The sequence below is a fragment of the Primulina huaijiensis genome, chromosome 3 (assembly GCF_012295235.1).
Source record: "Primulina huaijiensis isolate GDHJ02 chromosome 3, ASM1229523v2, whole genome shotgun sequence".
In the NCBI taxonomy this organism is placed as follows: domain Eukaryota; kingdom Viridiplantae; phylum Streptophyta; class Magnoliopsida; order Lamiales; family Gesneriaceae; genus Primulina; species Primulina huaijiensis.
Window position 1 is genome coordinate 24,525,795 of NC_133308.1, and position 20,417 is coordinate 24,546,211.

The following is a 20,417-nucleotide window of genomic DNA, read 5'->3' on the forward strand; positions in this document are numbered from 1 at the left end:
GTTAAATCATTATCTCTTCTCTATATTCTCTACTATTCATAACAGTTACAATTATTTTTAGCAATTGCATACTGAGAAACAAACATTTGGACCATCTTAAAAGCCGAAAATTTAAACAATAATTTAGACCAACTGAAACTCATTGAACAAAATATAGCACAAATTGATCGTCAATAATCGAATATAAATAATTCGCATGTATGCCCAACACAAAATATTTTGGATTGTAACGTCTATGGGTAAGATAACTTGTCTTGATATACATAATGTCCGAGTTGGATTTTCATTCCTGCTTACAAATACAAAAACCAAAATCTTGACATTTTAATAAGACAATTTAAATTCAATATAATATTTTGACTAATAGATTTTATCTTACATCATTTTGACTAACTTTTTCTTAACTAAAAATGAAGATGTACTCACGTTTGGCCAACCGACTCCACCTAATTTGTGGATTTCAGCCTATAATATCCACTCCATCTGTAATCATGCAACCACCGGATAGGAATCGGACATTTTTTTTTTTGCAATACTAAATAATGTTTGGTTTTATTTTTTGCAAATTATTTTTTTAATCCTTCAAGAAAATTATATTTTTATTACCAAGTTTTAAACTTTTAAATATAAATATTACAATAGTTTCTAATTTGATTTTTGCCTAATTTCCAAATAATTGATATATCTTGAACTTAGATATTCTACATTTCAAATTTTAAATCATCTCACTTTTAATCACAATCTACATTTATACCCGTTTTAAAACAATATTACGTAATCTTTTTATACTTTATATAGTAAAAATTGAATATCCTACTTTTTTGCATAAATTATTAGATTAAATATATCCTTTTATCTCCAATACAAAACTTCTTCTCAAAGTATTTACTCCAAAATTTTTTCTTTAACAATAATCTATATTCTTTCTCGTAGGACATAAAAATTGCATAATTAAACAAAAGACATAAAATAAAAACTAAATATTCTATCGACTTCTAAATATTTAAGTTGTTGAGAGTGGAAGTCGCTATTTAGTAAAAAAAATCAAAAGATAATGTTTGTCACACTGCAAAGTTATTGGAGTAAAAAATGAAAGACATAGTAAATTAATAAAATATTATAATGGACTAAGTTAATGAAATGCGTATATATAAATATCTTACTTGAGATAAATAATGGACTCGCTTTATCTTTTGTCGGTGCATAAAGTGAAATTCATATACTAGACTGTTCTAATTTTTTTTTGTTTTTTCTGTATTATTGGATCATTTATGAGGAACATACAAATAGGTAACAAGCTATTACAATTCTTCTCTTTCTTTCTTTTTCAAAGGGTGTCCAAATCACTGGACAATTTTCAAGATAATATATATTATCATACTTGATGATAAACCGAGAAAATTTGAAGTAGCAAAATGATAGCATTAATCTCACGCAATGGAGTGGGTGAACTAACATGAAGATCCTATTTGTTGGTTTGAAAATATATGGCTAGTAGCCCTCAAAGATTTTTCTCCATTCTCGTAATTTTCAGGTGCTTTTTGCTGTTATGGGTTTGGCTTCGCCTCAACTGTTTTGATGTTGTATCTTGAAATGTTAACTGCAATCTGACAAGTTTTCTTAGATCATGAGTTGTGAAGTTCAAATCTTGCAAAAACCGATTCTTGGAAATAATTTATCTGTTTCTGCTCGTATTCACTTTTTGAAGTTACATTTTAGTTTTAGAATCTTGGTTAAGTTTTAGAATCTTGGTTCTTAACGGACTCTGGAAAATTTTTGAAATTAGCTTATATATCTGAGGAATTGTTTAGGATCTGCAGATTTTGGTGAACTTCATTGATTATGTATATCTAATTATTTTTATTGAATCCTGGCATTTTTCAGAGTAATCCTGTTGGGGAAAAAAAAGTCACGTATGGGTATGTATAATGTGTTCTTATTGGAAATAAAAGTTCCAGGTTATAAAGATTAAAGAATGCTTATCTTAACCATTTTAGGCATTGAAATGACAAAGATTTATTACCAAGACTGTTGGTGATGAAATCCCTTGTTTTCCGTACACATTAATGTAATAGAGTCCTTTGATATCTTGTTTTCTTGTAAGAGATCTTATATATTCTCTTGTGTGTTTTCAGCAATGTCTTGGAAAGTTATAGTTGTTTTATTAATTGGGCTTCTAGCATGGTCGTACAACGTCTTCTACCCTCCCCCTCCGCTCATTTGTGGCTCTCTTCATGGTCCACCCGTTACCGCCCCTCGAATTAAGCTTAGAGATGGGAGACACTTGGCTTATAAAGAGCATGGAGTACCCAAAGATAGAGCTAGATCCAAAATCATCTTGGTTCATGGCTTTCTTTCAAGTAGATATGAGGATTTTCTTACTAAATCGGTATTAACATGGACGGCTGTTGAATTCTGACATTTTCTTTAAAAAACGCAGCGTTCCAAATGAACACCTTATTTTTGCATTTTCAGGAATTGGCTGAAACACTTGGGATATACTTTGTGTCTTTTGATAGGCCAGGTTATGGTCAGAGTGATCCTGATCCAAAACGAACCATGAAAAGTACAGCTTTAGACATAGAAGAACTCGGGGATCAATTGGGACTTGGGCCCAAATTTTTTGTTGTTGGATTTTCCATGGGAGGGCAAGTGGTTTGGGGATGCCTGAAGTACATTCCTCATAGGTTAATCTTAGCTATTTATTAAGGCACCCTTTTCTTTTTTCTGTATTCTGTCATTGGTTTTGGAAAGTTTGTTCACTTCTCTCATATGAAAACAGACTGGCCGGTGCCACTTTGATTGCCCCAGTTGTCAACTATTGGTGGCCGAGTTTTCCTACAAATTTATCTACAGAAGCATACAATCAACAATCATGTCGAGATCAATGGGCATTACGAGTAGCCCACCATGCACCGTGGCTCCTTTACTGGTGGGATACTCAGCAATGGTTTCCTTCCTCCAGTGTTGCAAATGGGATGCCTAATTTTACTGCTCCAGATCTGAAAGTTCTTCAGGAGTTGGCTGGGACACGTCTTACAAATCCGGTGAATATTTACTATATTTCTGTTTTATCCTATTCCAAGGTAGGACACAACCAACAGTTAGATTGCCATAATTGGTAGTGTTGGGGAGAAAAATTGTCTCTACCATCTTCTATGGTTGTGTACATGGCACCACAAATCAGTCGAAACATTATGCTTAGGATACTGCGCATACGGCTTAAAATATCAAGTTGCAGTGTTATTTCTAACTATAGCTTTTGATAAAGTAGCGACTTTTATTCAATGCTACATAGCACTCACTCCCAAAGTTTATATATATGTTCAAATTTCAAATGTTAGGCCTTTTGATGAACAAGTTCTTCCATCACTAAGATTTATGGCCCTTAAAAATCTATGTCATCTTTCAATATAAAATGAGACAAAATTGTCACACAGTCGAAAGTCTAGGCTCAATATTTTCTATAAAATCGCCTTTCATGTTTCATTTCATGGAAAGGAAGAAACCAACCTTGGCATTTTCTTGATTTCCAATTATGCTTAACCTTTGAAGGCTTTGCTGTTGATTCTATGCTCAAATAGTGTTTTTTTTTATCATATTTGGTCATAATACTTAATCTATCAATAGGGCTATGCAACACAACAAGGAAAATACGAGTCCCTTCACCACGACATGATTGTTGGATTCGGGAAGTGGGATTTCGATCCTATGGAACTCGAAAATCCTTTTATCCACACAGAAGGTTCTGTTGTACATTTGTGGCATGGCGTTGAAGATGGCATCGTTCCAGTGACACTGCAACGGTTCATTGCTCAAAAGCTTCAATGGATACAATATCATGAAGTACCGAATGCTGGGCATCTGATCGCACTTGCTGATGCTAATGTTAAAGATTCTATCTTGAACACACTTTTGATTGGGAAGAAATGAATGTTCAAGCTAAAATTGTATGTCTTTTTTGACTGATCCTGTATTTCGTCGATGGATATCGACATATTTGTGCATGAATAAATTATATTTTGTAATTCCATTCTGGAAAACAAACACTTGGACCATCACGAAAGCCGAAAATTCAAACCCAGCATTCATCCACGGACCCAAATGCATCGGGGTCGTTGGATCTTGCGTAAGAGCAATGGCCTAATGGCGTGATCGACATTCAAACACAGGTGTGATTGAGTTAATATTGCTCAACTGTTTTCATTGTCTTGAACAATTAATGAAAATAAATCGTGATTAAATATAATCAAATATTGATCATACCAATATCATATATTGATCCAATAAAAATTATAATGATATTGAAATTTAGTTTACGTTGATAATCGCTATCCCTACGTATATAAATAAGAACGATTCTCTGATAAATCGGAAATATGATACAAAAGGCTACCATATAAGCCATCCCAGTCAATACTAATTGGCGAGATCCACAATCAATTTTATAAATAAATTGAATTTAAATTTCAAGATTAAAATATTAATTTTTCAGAAATACCCTCAAATCTTCATTTTTTTTAACCAATCAAACTTGTCTCCAATATATCTCATCACTTATTTATTTTTATTAATCATATTTTATCTATTTTTTAAAAATTTTAAATTCATCTAAATTTTTAATATTTAATTAATTCATCGTGTCATTCCTGAAAATAAAGCAAAATTTAATTAAGATAAAAAAATTATATATTCAAATTTTATTTTTTTTACATATATGCGCGGTAGGATTGAGCGATTGTCGCTTTATCAAAAACTATAGTTGGTGATAACAGAGTAATTCAAATTTTTTGGACCACATAGCAGCTCAGGCGCTACGTTTCGATTGCTCAACTCAACATGGACAATTTTTGCACGCAACAATCTCCCTCTCAATAATTGCACTCATTGCAATCGATAAGAATCAAACACGTGACCTTTGACTCTGATATCAATTGTAAAACTGAGCGCTTGTCGTTTTATCAAAAACTATAGTTGGTGATAACGGTGTAATTCAAATATTTTTAAACGCACAAAATCTCAAACACTGTGTTTCGATTGTTCTATCCAATATCCAACATACATGTATCACGTGTAAGGGGTGCTAGTATTTATTAAAAAAATCAACCCCTTTACCAACAATTTTTCAGTAAATTTGATGAAGCCTTAATTAATTTTACAGAAATACCATTGAATCCTCATTTTCTTTTAACCTCTTCTCAAACTTGTCTCCGAAAATATCTCATCGCTTTATCTATTATTGTTTATCATATTTTATTTATTTTTTGAATTTTTATATTAATTTAAAATTTTGAATATTTAATTCATCATGTCAGTCCTAAAAAAACATTAAAATTAATTAACAAAAAAATTATGTATTCAAAAAAATTTACATACAAACGCGCATAAGTACGAGAGGCGTCTAGTTATTATTTTACATTATAGAGTGAGTTTGAATACAAAATTGTAGTTTTAAAAAACATTTAAATAATTCTAGCTTTTTAAAGTTATCTTATTAAAATAAAATAAAAAAAACAATAGCGGTTTTGGCGTTTGGATAAATATTAAAAAAATATTTTTTAAGAATTTTTAAAAATAAAAATAGAAGCAAAAGCGAAAAAACCAGTTTTGTTTTTAAGGAAAAGCTCAAAATAACTTTTTGGAAGCAATCCCAAAAAGTGCTCGCTTTAAAAAAAAAAAAGTATTTAAATAAGTATTTTTTTAAAACTGTTTTTGAAACCAAACATTTTATTTTTTAAGAAAATAATTTTTAAAAATGCTTTTTTTGTTTACTTATCTAATCAAACATACTCCTAATTAAAAATATGCCGTCTATATTAAATAATTTTCAATTAATTTTGTCAAACCTAAATGAAAATTAAAATTATATATTTATATATATAATATTAAAGAGTATAGAGTAACTAACTTATTTGTTATTTAAAAATAATTATCATATTTTATCTGCTAAATATTTTTTTTAATCTTAATTTCAGCCTTTGAATATTTAATTTTTCATGTAATTTTTGAAAAAAAAATTTAATTATCATAAAAAAAGTGCAAGAGTAGTTATTATATAATTAAAGTAGGGGATAACTAACTTACAATTAATTTGATAAAATCTTATTTAAAATTATAATTATATTCTCATTGTATAATTTTATTCTTTTAATTTTTTTTATTTCCTAAAACAACCCATTTTTAAATATTTTAATTATATTACCAAGGAGATAAAATAAATAGTTATTCTTCTTTGAAAAAAGAATAATAAAAAGATAGTTATTTTTGAAAGTGCAGATGTCTTATAAGATAGTTTCATTGATTTATATCTGTGAGATGTGTCGATCCGGTCTATATTTTCAAAAGAAAATAATAATTTTGGCATATAAAGTAATATTTTTAATGGGTCGGGTTGTGTGACGGCCCAGCCATCCCACTTGCGATATTGTCAGCTTTGGCCCGAGGTCTCACGGCTTTAAAACACGTCACAAAAGGTTGCTACACGCTCATTTAAATGCCCAGCATCTCTCCCGTAGTTTAGCAATGTGATATTTCGCCTAAGAACCTTCACCCCCCCTTTCGAGACTCAGCGTCATCGCTGAGGTTTACCCCACTATCCCAAACCCACGCGGAGTCGCTTGATACCAAATGTCATGGCCCAGCCCACTTGCGATATTGTCCGCTTTGGCCCGAGGCCTCACGACTTTAAAACGCGTCACAAAAGGTTGATACACGCTCATTTAAATACCCAATATCTCTCCCGTTGTTTAGCGATGTGGGATTTCGCCTAAGGAGCGTCATCGCTGAGGTTTACCCCACTATCCCAAACCCACGCGGAGTCGCTTGATACCAAATGTCATGGCCCAGCCCACTTGCGATATTGTCCGCTTTGGCTAAAGGCCTCACGACTTTAAAACGCGTCACAAAGGGTTGCGACACGCTCATTTAAATGCCCAGCATCTCTCAGGTGGTTTAACGATGTGGGATTTCGCCTAAGGGCCTTCATCCCGCGTTTTCGGGACTCAGCGTCATAGCTGAGGTTTACCTCACTATCCCAAACCCACGCGGAGTCGCTTGATACCAAATGTCACGGCCCAGCCCACTTGCGATATTATCCGCTTTGGCCCGAGACCTCACAGATTTAAAACGCGTCACAAAAGATTGTTACACGCTCATTTAAATGCTTAGCATCTCTCTCGTGGTTTAGAGATGTGAGATTTCGCCTAAGAACCTTCACCCCCCCTTTCGGGACTCAACGTCATCGCTGAGGTTTGCCCCACGATCCCAAACCCACGCAGAGTCGCTTGATACCAAATTTCACGGCCCAGTCTACTTGCGATATTGTCCGGTTTGGCCCGAGGTCTCACGGCTTTAAAACGAGTCACAAAGGGTTGTTACAAACTCATTTAAATGCCCAGCATCTCTCCCGTGGTTTAGCGATATGGGATTTCGTCTAAGGGCCTTCACCCTCCCTTTTCGGGACTCAGCGTCCTCGCTGAGGTTCGCCCCACCATCCCAAACCCACGCGAAGTCGCTCTGATACCAGATGTCACGGTCCAGCCCACTTGCAATATTGTTCGCTTTGGTCCGAGACCTCACGGCTTTAAAACGAGTCACAAATGGTTGCTACACGCTCATTTAAATGCTCAACATCTCTCTTGTGGTTTAGCGATGCGAGATTTAGCCTAAAGGCCTTAACCCCCCTTTTTCGGGACTCAGCGTCCTCATGTGTTTACTTGATATGATGAATCTCATGTTTATTTATTTTTTTTATGGCATTTCCTAAATAATAAAGTTCATCCACACTTATCTAAATAACATTTTAAAATTTGATGTTTCGATAATCATTTTTTTTAACTAAAACTCCTTCTAAATATCCATACACATAGATAAAACAAATAATGTGTAATTCTTAATTTTTTTTATACTTTATTAAATATCTTCTTCTTCTTGTTTTGATAACTAAAGTTAGTAATGAAACTGTAATTTTAAATAAAATATTATTTGTAAAATCTTTGGTTAAATCAAAATTGAAATAAGTTTAGGTGTTTTGTGGAAGATTGAGAGATAAAGTATTATATTTTGATAAAGAATTTGGATAAAATATAGAAATAAATGTAGCATGAATTTGCAACAGTTTTTGCTAGCTAGCTACTCGTCTTACGAAAGATGCATATGGATTAGAACCAACCATGCATATTCATCTTATGTATCAAAACTATGCATGTACATAAATAAATGGCGTACCAACACCGGCTTCAAAATGATCGTCCAAACCGATCGAGCAACCGAAGAACGCTATCGAGCAATCGAAGAACGAATATTAATCTTGCATGATACCCCATAAGAGCCCAGGTCATCCATGATCCGGGAAACTAAATGGATAGCCCGAATCAGAGTCAATATGCAGAGTGCTTTCTTCAGCAGCTAGGCAAGAAGATGCCCGGTATATTTTTTTCCCGGGCAATCAAGAGCTCGGGCTCTCATGCAAGCTCCCGGGAACTTTCTACCCGGGCTATCTCGAGAAGTGCACCACACTCGAGTATATTAGTATGAGCTACCTTATGCTTGGCAGTCATTACTATCAGAACTACATGGATTTGGCGTGTCAGAGAAGTCATCAAAAGCAGGGTATGGGCAGTCATCTTTAGGGATGGAAACTTTCCCCACGGGTTTGGGGCCCCTCGGGGAAAACCCGAAACGGGGATGAGGATCCCTGATTTTTTCGGGTTTGGGTTCGGGTTCGGGGATTTTTTTATATCCCCGATGTAGTTCGGTGCGGGTATAAGATTACTATCCACATCCCCGAAATCCCCGAACCCGCCCTGAAAATAATATCAATAATAAAATAATAGTATTATTAGTATTAATAATATAATAATAATAATATTTTTTAAAACATTAATATTATTATTATTATTAATATTGATATTAATATTAATATTATCTCTAATAATAATAGATTAATAAGTTTTGGTTTGAGAAAATCTCTGAATCCGTCATCGTCTTACCATATTAATATTTTTGAAACGGGGATGGGATGTTGATCCCCGAAGTTTCGGGTTTGGGGATTCCCTAACCCGAAAAAGAAGGGATAGGGGCGGGTATGGGGGTGGGGATAGAATTCGGGGATGGGGATGGGAATGGCAAACCCGCCCCTGCCCCTGCCCCGGTCCATTGCCATCCCTAGTCATCTTATCATACTTAGCAGGTGGGCACTGCAAACAAGTTAATCATGGGATTTCCTTCTATAAATAGCAAGTATAAATCTCATTCACAGATTCTGGAATTTTGAACTTTCAAACACTCACGTATATCACCACATATACAGTCATTTTACTCTTCTTCACCTGCTGACTTAAGCATCGGAGTGGCTACGCCGGACACTCCTCCGGCGCCTATTCACAAGCTCATTTCATTGTCTGCATGTCATAGTTGAAGCCATATCACAGAGATATACCTTCATCACATATATCTTCCTTGCTCATTTTCCTTAAACAAAACTTTTATCAGATCCGGTGGATTTTCCCGACCCTGCTCACCCAATTCACCCGGATATCATCATTAACGCGGTCTGTGGGAAATTGAGCTCAAGAAGTTGATATGGCTCCTACCAGAAAAATCAATCAAGATACTTCCTGGGCTCTAGGAGATGATGCAATTGTCTCTGGACAGGGTGGTCTGCCACCTATCGGACCTCCACCTGTCATTACTTTGTCCCCATAGGAGTTGGCTTGGATTATATCCGGTGCGGTGGAAAAAGCTGTAGCCCAGATAGATCCTTCTCATCATGCTACGCAGCCGAGAAGAGAGCAGGAAAGAGAGGAAGAGGTAGAGGAAGAAGAAGCAAAGATGGAAGAAAGGGAATCTAGTGCCGGTTCCAAGTCCTCGACTGTGGCGGATGAGTTTAAGAAACATCCCAGTATACATTTTATATAATAGAATTCGCTACATATATAATAAATTAGAATAATTTAGTTGTTAACTTAGATATTTAATTTAAATTAGGGCATACTTATGGCAAAACGGGCCAATCTGGTATTTCACAATAAAGTGATAAACAGAACTGCCATGAAACGACTTATTAGTAGATTAATATCACTTCGAAATGGCATATACATCACACATCCTGGATCAAGTAAAGACTCTGGGTTTTCAACAAGCTACTGCTACGTCCATTTCATTAGGAATTGATGATCTTTTAACAAGACCCTCGAAGAGATGGTTAGTTCAAGATGCAAGAATTGAGGCAAAAGATGAGAGTTTTGGAGGAGCAGATGGAGGGTCGGAGTCATTCTCGGGTAATTGTCAAAGGATGCCCGTTTGTTGATGCTATTGTCTGGTAACCTCTTCCCGGAAATTTTAATTCTGCCAAAATCAAAGACTATGATGGCAGTGCTGACCCGGAGGAATATTTGATCAGGTTCGAGAATATGGCCATGTTGCAGTGCTATGCTGATAGGATCAGGTGCAAAGTGTTCTTAACCACTCTGATTGATTCAGCCCAGAGATGGTTTGAGGAATTGGTCCCTCAAAGTATACATTCTTTTGAGGATTTCCATAATGTGTTTTTACACTATTTTAGCAGTACCAAGAAGTACAAAAAGACTGTATTTAGTCTTTTTGAAGTGAAACAAAGCCCGAAAGAGATTCTGAGGGCTTATATTCGAAGATTTAACAGAGTTGCCTTGGATGTCCTTTCTTGTGCCCCCGAGACCAAGACCACTGCATTCACCCAGGGGCTGAGGGGGTGAATTTTTTCGTTCACTAACGAATAAGACGCCCGAGGACTTTGTAGATTTGTTGGCCTGGGAAGAAAAATATATTAATATGGAGGAGGCGCAGAAGAGGGAGTTGGTGAGGAGAGAGAGCGGAGACCGGGTATCTAAGCCCTAGGAGAGGGTGTAGAGAAGGGGTAACCCGGGGCATTTTTCTCATCACGTGACTCTGAAGATTGCCCGGACCGGGAGGTCCAAGAGTGCAGTAGGGACTTGCCTCCCTCTCAACAATTTACCAGGCCCGATAAGAAGAGATTTTGCACTCTTCACAAGGTGTGCTATCACAATAGACTGCCTAACATTGAAAAAATATTATGTCTCGCCCTCTGTCTAGGGACATAATACACCAATCAAGAGTTCGAGCTTGCCACCTTGGGCAGCCCGGCAGCCAGAGCCCAGTGCCAGTGAGGATTCTAGGAGTGCCCCGAGGGGGAGAAGAGAGCCAGATCTCAAGAGGAAGAAGTCCTTGCCCCCTGTCTTGGGGGTGATAAAAATGATATCTGGAGAATCTACTGACGGTGATTCCTATCGGGCTCGGAAGTCGAGGAGCAGGAGAGATTTGATGGAGGTGGAAGGAGTGAGAGAGAGTGAAGCAGTTATTAGTTTTGGCCCAGAGGATCTTAAGGGTGTTAATCTTCCCCACAATGATGTCCTGGTAATTCAAGCCAGGGTAGCAAATTGTGACATTATGACGGTTTTCGTTGACTCGGGCAGTTCAGTGAATGTTATTTTCAAAGAGGCCCCCATACAAATGGATTTGCAGGGATATCAGTTGGAGACAGTGGACACATCACTTTTTGGCTTTTCTGGCCATGCTGTCTATCCAGAAGGGGAGATTGTCCTACCCATAACTATGGGTACCAGGAAGTTGAAGAAGACTGTTATGACCACTTTCACTGTTGTGGATGCCCCGTCATCATATAATATCATCTTGGGGCGGCCGGCTATGAACGAACTGAGGGCCGTAGCATCCATCTACCACTAAAAGATTAAGTTCCCGGTGGGAAGCCAAGTGGGTGAAGTCCGGGGAGATCAACCTTCTTCTCAGACGCGTTATGTAGAAGCGGTCTGGGTGGACCAGGAGAGGGCAAGGAAGGAAGGGAAGAAAATCAAGGGTGGTGAGGAGATGGAGAGGGTATTTGAGAAGGGAGAAGTCCAGTTTGTGGCAAAAGAGGATCAAGAGGTGGTGGAGATCGGGCCAGGCAAGAAGATCCGGGCGGCTCGGGACCTTGACTTACACACCCGGGTCAGTTTGATAAATTGTTTGAAAACTAATCTTAATGTTTTTTCTTAGTCCCAGCAGGAATTGATAGGGATCTCACCCCTGATAGTTGAGCATCATTTGAACATCCTCCCGGGGTCTCAACCTTTGAAGCAGAAGAATAGACAATTTTGTCCCGAGAAAGACAAAGTAATTGATGTACATGTTATAGATTTGCTAAAATCCGGTCACATTAGGGAAATACAATTTTCTACCTAGCTCTCGAATGTGGTGCTGGTACCAAAAGTCACCGGGAAGTGGAGTATGTGTGTTGATTTCAGGGATCTCAACAAGGCTTGCCCTAAAAACATTATCCCATGCACAAAATTGATCAGTTGGTGGATTCCACCTCTGAATATGACCTACTTAGTTTCATGGATGCTTACCAAGGGTATCATCAAATTCCTCTGGCCAAGAGTGATAAAGATAAGGCCAGCTTCATTACCTCTGGAGGCACATTCTGCTATGTTTTCATGCCTTTCGGGTTACTCTGGTTTTGGTCATGACTGCCCAGAAATTGCGACCTTATTTTTTGTCGCATCAAATCATTATACTTAGTAATAGTCATCTCAGGAGGATTATGACTCATTCAGAAGTATCCGGGAGGATGATCAAGTGGAAAGTGGAGCTGGGAGAATATGATATTGAGTACAGGCCCCGGGTTGCCATCAAAGCCCAGGCCTTGTCAGATTTCTTATCCGAGATGGTTCAGCCGGATGAAGAGGAGGTATGGAGAGTATTTGTGGACGGGACGTCTAGCCTTTCTGGATGTGTAGTGGGAGTAGTGATAATAGCTCCCCCGGGAGAAAATATAAAATTTGCACTGAGAATTGACTCCCGGGTGACTAATAATGAAGCAGAATTTGAGGCTGTTCTGGCTGGCATTCGAGCTGCCCGAGAACTTGGAGCTTGCCTGATCATTTTGTACTCTGTGTGAAGACCTACTCATGCAGCTCAATTTTAGGACTTCTTTTTAATAATTATGGTGTAAATATTTCGAATGAGAAATGTAGATATACTCTTGGATATGCAATATCAAGCCAATAATATTATGTATAAGCATGCAGATTTCGAAAGTTGGGGGAGAATATTTACAAAGATTGAGTATCATACAAAAATAAAAGGAATTAAGAATGGATATGACAAGAAATTTCGAAATCCCCCTAAATTAGTTGCCTAATTTTTGTGATGGATAGATACTAGTATGATTGGAAACTATATCATCAAATTTGGCTCAAAATCCCTTGGACTAGCATCATGATTTCGAGCCAAGAAAAAAGAGAAAGAATCAAGGTTAAATCCCACAAGTTAGTAGCCAAATAAGCTTTGCTTGAAATAAAAATATGGGGAGTCAACCGTGTGATTTGGAGGCAAATTATGGGCATGATTTGATTACCTTGTTGAGCCTCATATCATCCACCTATAAATACTCCATCATTCCTACTCATTCCCTACTCTAGATTTTCGAAATTCCCCTTGCTGAAAGTCTCGAAAGCAGCATTCCCTAGCCGAAATTCTGCTCCAAACCCGTCCCGAGTTTAGGCTAGAATCGAAGCCAAAGCGATGCTCGATCGAGGAACAAAGAAGCAATCCAACCCAAGCCGTGCACTCCGCGTTTCATAGCATTCAAAATACAGTAAGTGGGCTTGCTTTTAAAATTTAAATTTCGGCTTTTTGGCATATGAAATTTTCGGTTTTTGGGTTTTAAAAATTCGTTCGAGCACCGCCTCCCATCTATACGTTTTTTTTATGAAATTTTGATACGTTTATGTGCTGACACTGTGAGGATTCCCTGAAAAAAGGTGGAATTCCAACATATGGCCCTTCACGATGGGATATAACCGTTTTATGGCCTCGCCCCCTTAGATGATTAAAACTTAGGGACTGACGTCAGTAAACCGTTAAAGGTGAAAAATCGCCGTGTTGTTATGATACGGATATGATGTTACGATTATGAAAAGCATGCTGTATTTATATGTTATTTTCGAAAATGTTGTAAAATTTTTATGTCGTGTTCGATATCCCCCACTTGCTAAGTATTTCCCAAAATATTCATCCTCCTTACTCTCTCCTCCCAGATAAGTCCGAAGAACAGGTTGAGGATGAAGAGTCTGAACAGTTTTGAGGCTGGTGATTCACGAGACCAGTAGTAGTTTATATTTCGAATTTATTGATTAAAACTTTGTAAGACGTTTTCGTATTTATTTCTGTCGTTTAGTGATTTTGGTTGTAAAGACAATGTTCATTCGTTGAAATTATGAATTATAAACTGGTTTCGGTTTATAATGTGCTACAAAGACTTGTTGTTTCGATTGTGTGATTGTTAAATAACGTCGGTGTCAATCCCGAGTTTCAGGGCAAGACACTCTGACTCGGCAGATAAAAAGCACTTATGAAGCTAAAGATGACAGGATGCTTTAATATATCAAGCTCATTAAAGCCCAAGCAGAAGTTTTTGTGGATTGGAGTATTGAGCAAATACTCCGAGATGAGAATGGGGAAGCAGATGTTTTAACTAAAATGACCGCCTCTTTATCAGAAGTCAATACTCGAGAAGTATTGCATGTCACCCGTCTAATCCTCTCCATTGAAGAAGAGACATTACCAGCACCAGAGGATTCGTGGATGACACCCCTGATCAAATTCATTGTAAGCAATGAATTACCTGAAAATAAAGCTCAAGCTCAGAAGATCAAGAGACAAGCCCCCAAGTTTATTTTATTAAATAATATCTTGTACAGGAGATCATTTCAAGGACCTTTGTTAAGGTGCTTATTTATGGGAGAGGCGGATTATGTCCTCTGAGAGATTCATGAAGGGTGTTGTGGAGAGCATCTCGGAGGAATAGCATTAGCTCGGAAAGTCATGCTTGCCGGATTTTGGTGCCCCACTATTATCCAAGATTCTGCTCGAGCGGTCCGGGCTTGTGAAGGTTGTCAACATCATTCGATTTTCAACACAGCCCGGCCACTCTCATGAAGCCTATCTGAGCATCTTGCCCCTTTGATCAATGGGGCATGGACATTGTTGGCCCTTTTCCAGTTGCCCGAGATCAGAATAAATTTCTTTTGGTGGATGTTGATTATTTTCTAAGTGGGTAGAAGCCGAGCCCCTAGCAAAGATTACTGAGCAGAAAATTTTGAAGTTTCTGTGGAAGAATATTGTGTGCCAATTTGGAGTCCCCATGAGACTAATCTCAGACAATGGGAGGCAGTTTCAGGGAAAAGAGATCAAGGCTTGGTGCCAAGAAATGAAGATCACTCAATCTTTCACTTCTGTTGTTTATCCTCAAGCCAATGGTCAAACAGAGGTTGTAAATAGAATTATTGTGCATGGCTTGAAAACTAGGCTGCAGGGCAAAAGAAAAGACAGGTTGAGGAATTGCGTAGTATTCTCTAGGCATACAGAACTACTCCACGAGCACCTACTCAAGAGACTCCTTTTAATCTGGTATATGGTTCTGAAGCAGTTCTTCCGGTTGAAATCGAACAATCTTCTGCATGGGTAGAATCTTACCTGGAGGATAATGATCAAAGCCGGGCAATGGAGTTGGATTTAGTGGAAGAGAAGAGAGAGCATGCTCTGATTCAAATGGAAGCTTACCGATGTCGAGTTATAAAATCATATAACAAGCAAGTCCGAATCCGAGACTTTCAGACAGGAGATTTGGTGATGACAAAGTCAATCCAGCCGGAGATGTTGGAAAATTGGAAGCTCGGTGGGAATGACCTTTTAAAATAACTTGTAAGGTTAGCTCGGGAGCTTTTTATCTAGAGGATGCTCAAGGACTCTCTCTCAAGCGACCCTGGAATGTATTTCATTTAAAAAATATATTATGCTTGAAAGATGTAATTATTTTTTTGAAGGTATAATAATAGTTCTGTTCTTATCAGAAAGTGTATGAATGTGAATGTTATATCTAAACCCAGGAGGTACAAAGCCCCAGTTAATCTACAAGTCCCAAGACATGATCACCGGCCCAAGCCTCTGTACCTTGGTTATTAATAAGCCCAGGGCTCTACACCCTGGCTCGGGGCTCCGCACCTCAACCATTCTCAAGTCTCGGGACATGATCCCCGACCTAAGGCTCCGTACCTTGGTTATTAATAAGCCCAGGGTTCTACACCCTATCTCGGGGCCCCACACCTCGACCATTCCCAAGTCTCGGGACATGATCCCCGGCCCAAGGCTCCGAACCTTGGTTATTAATAAGCCCAAGGCTCTACACCCTAGCTCGGGGCTCTGCACCTCGACCATTCTCAAGTCCCGGGACATGATCCCCGGCCCAGGGTTCTGCACTCTGGTTATTGAAAATATCCAGGGCTCTGTACTCTGACTTAGGGTTTCTACACCTCGATCATCCACTAAGTACATGGATTTTTATTCTGTTCAAGGTTCAACATCATGTCCACTTGTCGACATTCTCGTCTAATTTACAACACTTAGAAATTTTTGTGATTTATTATTCACAAGCATTGATTGAGATTATTTCTAAGACTAGGCATGACTGATCGGGACAGCGAGTAAGACTCTAGCCCCACTATTTAAGAGATTGGTGGTGATACCCCCATAAGATCCCGGGTCATAGATGACCCGAGAAACTGAATGGATAGCCCAAATCAGAGTCAATATGCAGAGTGCTTTCTTCAGCAGTCGGGCAGGGAGATGCCCATGATATTTTCTCCTCAGGCAATAAGAGCTCGGGCTATCATGCAAGCTCCCGAGAACTTTCTACTCGGGCTACCTCGAGAAACGCACCACACTCGAATGTATTAGTATGGGCTACCTTATGCTTGGCAATCATTACTGTCAGAACTACATGGATTTGGCGCGTCAGAGAAGTCATCAGAAGCAGGATATGCGCAGCCATCTTACCATACTTATCAGGTGAGCACTGAAAACAATGTAATCATGGGATTTCCTCATATGAATAGCAGGTATACATCTCATTTACGGATTCTTGAATTTTGAACTTTCAAACACTCACATATATCACCACATATACAGTCATTTTACTCTTCTTCACCTGCTGACTTAAGTATCGGAATGGTTACGCCGGACACTCCTCCGGCGCCCATTCACGAGTTCATTTCATTGTCTGCAGGTCAGAGTTGAAGCCATATTACAGAAATATACCTTCATCACAGATATCTTCCTTGCTCATTTTCCTTAAAAAAAAACTATTATCAGATCCGGTGGATTGTTCCGACCTTGCTAACTCAATTCACCCAGATATCATCATTGCATTTCAAAGATTCATGAGTATATGGTTTAATCAAAATAATTATTAAAAGTCTAAGTTTTTAATTTGAGAATTTTATATTAAGGTTTGGTTTAATTCGGGATTAAAACGCAGTAATATGCTATATTTAAATAATAAATTAAAAGCCATCGATTTAAGCTAAATAAAAATACGAGAAAATTCATGTAAGATTAAATAATTATTTGGGACATGTTAGAGCCAATAGAATTAAGAAAATGTCAAAAACGCAAAAATTTACGTCCAGGGGTAAAACAATAATTTTACATCTAAAAATTAGTAAACGTAATGGCAGTGCCTTGAATGATGTTTTATATGCTAATATGATTATTTCAAATGTTTATGAATTTTTATACGTTAAATTATAAGTTTTAAATATTTATGGAATGTTATGATTATTTATGGAATTTTTGGATGAAACGATAAAGTTAAAAGATATGTTGCATGCTTGTTTTTAAAATAAAAGGATATTAAATGCATGATTTTTATAAAGTGATGAAAATGTGAAATATTGGAGGCGGTGAAGTAATTGTGACTATTGAGGATATGAGGATATGAATGGGGATATCGTGAGGGAAAAGGCCTCAGACGGAGTCCATTTATGGGATAAGGCTCCAGAGGGAGCCCGACGATCGTATTTTCATTCGATGAGGATAGGTCAAGGCTCAGTTGACGGGTGAGAGTGTCACTGATGTCCCCGTCGTCCAGTACTGTGGTTACATGTAGATGGATCCATCGACTTTTGAGGAAAAGAAAAATCACGATTAACGATCTGAATTCAATAAAAAGGAAAATGAAATGTTTATGTTCATGATAAAAGGTTATATGTTATGAAAAGGATAAAAAGGAAAAAAAATGTTGAGGTTAAGTTATGCATGATTATGAAATGATATTTTAAGTAAAGGTATTTTCACTGTTGCTTGTGAACTGTATATGTATTATTGTTATAAAGATTATGATGTGTTGAGTCTTTAGACTCACTATGTGTGATTGATGCAGGTAAGATTGATGGAGGTCTTGATGGTTGACCTTGCTGGGCTGAAGGTGCACATAACCCGAGGACCAGCGCTTCCATTTTCCGCACTTATGATTAATGACTTATGTTAAAAGATTTTACGACTTTTTATTTATGCTTGGAGATGTTTTTGAGAGGTGATAGTATGGACTATACTTTTCAAATTATTTATTTTTAGGTTTGGTTTTATTTTTAAACTATTTCCTTGATTTTCAAATAATAGTTGGTTGTTTATTTTTAAAGTAGTTCAAAAGTATTTTATATAATAGTATATGGTTTCGACCGAATGAGTGAGGTTTGGAAAAAAATTTCTAGTATTTTTAAAGCAAAACGATTAGCAGACGCTTCACAAGTGTTGCATACATAATGTTTTTTTTTATTTTTACGAGGCTTAAAATATTTTAAAATGAAAAATAATATATTTTCTAGTTTTTTTTTTTTAAAAAAAATATATCTCATTTAAAAAATTCCTTTAGTTTTATTACTGTTTTTCCTCCACTGGGAAAACTGAAAGATAAAAAGTAATTTTCTATAACACTCGGAACTCAAGGATAACTTGTAGGGATTAACACATAATCAATCAACATTCAATATTAACTTTTCATCAAAATGCTAAAATACATATAATGGCCAACGCGCCCTCACATATATCTTTACAGTAACTATCTTGGTCATTTTAACGGGGAGAAAAAATTAGAGATGTCAATGGGGCGGGTATGGTTAAACCCAAGACCCGCCCCATGAAGAAAACTTTGACCCATTACCCGCCCCACCCCGATTAAATATTCTTCGGACCCACCCCACCCCGAATACGAAATGGGGCCGGGTAGACCCACGAGACCCGTGAGACCCGAATTTTTTTTAAATGAAAACAGTAATCTTCTTATCACATGACTGAATTATGAAACAAACAAGCCTCTAAATACAAAACAATAGAAAACTAATTCATGTCTTCGACCACACTTAATAATAACAAACAAAGTATTTTCACGACATAATGAATTACATAGAAAAAGAGTTACAAGCTCTCAAAAAAAAGTCTTGACATCCCCAAAAATAACTTATAACATAACTTAAACAGATCAATGTAAAATCAGCGAGTAAGCAATCTTTCAGACACATTCTTCAGGATCATCTTCCTCTTTATCAAGAATGGTAGGACAAGTTGGTAAATTACTTGAAGAATTACTTACAAAATTAAAGAGAGAAAGTACATTGAAAAAATAAAACTGTAATTTAAAACCCTAAAAATGTAATTTAAAGAGAGAAAGTACAGTAACAAAATTAAAATGAAAGTAAAATAGCAAAATAAAAATGTGATTTATTTACCTTCCACCTCACCTCACAACCATCTTCGCGAGCACACCAATTTATATTCACATATATGGGGTGGGTATGGGGCGGGTATTATAGGACCCATGACCCGCCCCATACCCAGACGGGTCTCAAAAATTAGATCCGAGACCCGCCCCATGACCCATTTAGTATGCCCAAATCCGCCCCAGATGGGGCGGGTCCATTGCGGGTCTGGGTAAAACCCGGACCCATTGACATCCCTAAAAAAAATCTTCTCTGTCACGTTATGAGTCTGGCCATGCGCGGCTGTGCCTCTATTGCAACTACTTCGTATTCGTCCTCGCTTTATGAAAATGATTAACTCAAGTTGCTATAGAAGTCCATTGTAACTCATTATAAACTCATTTTAAATATTTAATTCTTAAGATATGGGACAAGAGGTATCACATTCTCGATAAATTCTAAAAATAACTAAATGATTCGTTAATCATAATCAATAACTTGAAAGACATTTAAAGAACCTATGCGTGCATGAATCGTAGCTTTGAAATATACATAGCAAAAATTCGTAAGCATGATATAGTTAACTGGTTGGCATCTGAAAACGGCAGAGGGGGCAATAGTGACTAGTCCTCAGCCATCTCTTGATGCAATCGCCATGAAATATATGGCAGCACGGCATGCAAACACCCTCGCAACGGCCTTCAAAATCATCTAAACAGATCGAGCATCTCGTACCGCTTTCATCCAAATAAGAATCGACAATCATGCTTTTCAAAGATTCGATAGATGCTTCGCTACTAGGGATCATGGCCGGGTCATCACTCC

The 20,417-nt window shown here is 37.4% G+C and overlaps 2 protein-coding genes across 3 annotated transcripts; both read left to right on the forward strand.

The window, feature by feature from the left end:
* The first annotated feature begins 1,320 nt into the window (after positions 1-1,320).
* Positions 1,321-4,028, forward strand: LOC140973968 (uncharacterized). Of its 2 annotated transcripts, XM_073437140.1 has the most exons (6): positions 1,374-1,534; positions 1,885-1,919; positions 2,136-2,389; positions 2,476-2,687; positions 2,783-3,047; positions 3,631-4,028. In XM_073437140.1, the coding sequence occupies exons 1-6, from the start codon at positions 1,488-1,490 to the stop codon at positions 3,931-3,933; spliced, it is 1,116 nt and encodes a 371-aa protein (XP_073293241.1). In that variant the 5' UTR covers positions 1,374-1,487; the 3' UTR covers positions 3,934-4,028. The 2 variants fall into 2 exon arrangements, with proteins under 2 accessions (XP_073293242.1, XP_073293241.1); XM_073437141.1 differs by lacking the exon at positions 1,885-1,919 and having other exon boundaries at positions 1,321-1,534.
* An 11,174-nt stretch (positions 4,029-15,202) lies between these two features.
* LOC140972606 (uncharacterized) lies at positions 15,203-15,759 on the forward strand. The gene is made up of 2 exons (XM_073435001.1): positions 15,203-15,328; positions 15,418-15,759. Exons 1-2 carry the CDS (start codon positions 15,203-15,205, stop codon positions 15,757-15,759), a joined length of 468 nt encoding a protein of 155 aa, XP_073291102.1.
* Positions 15,760-20,417: the final 4,658 nt, after the last annotated feature.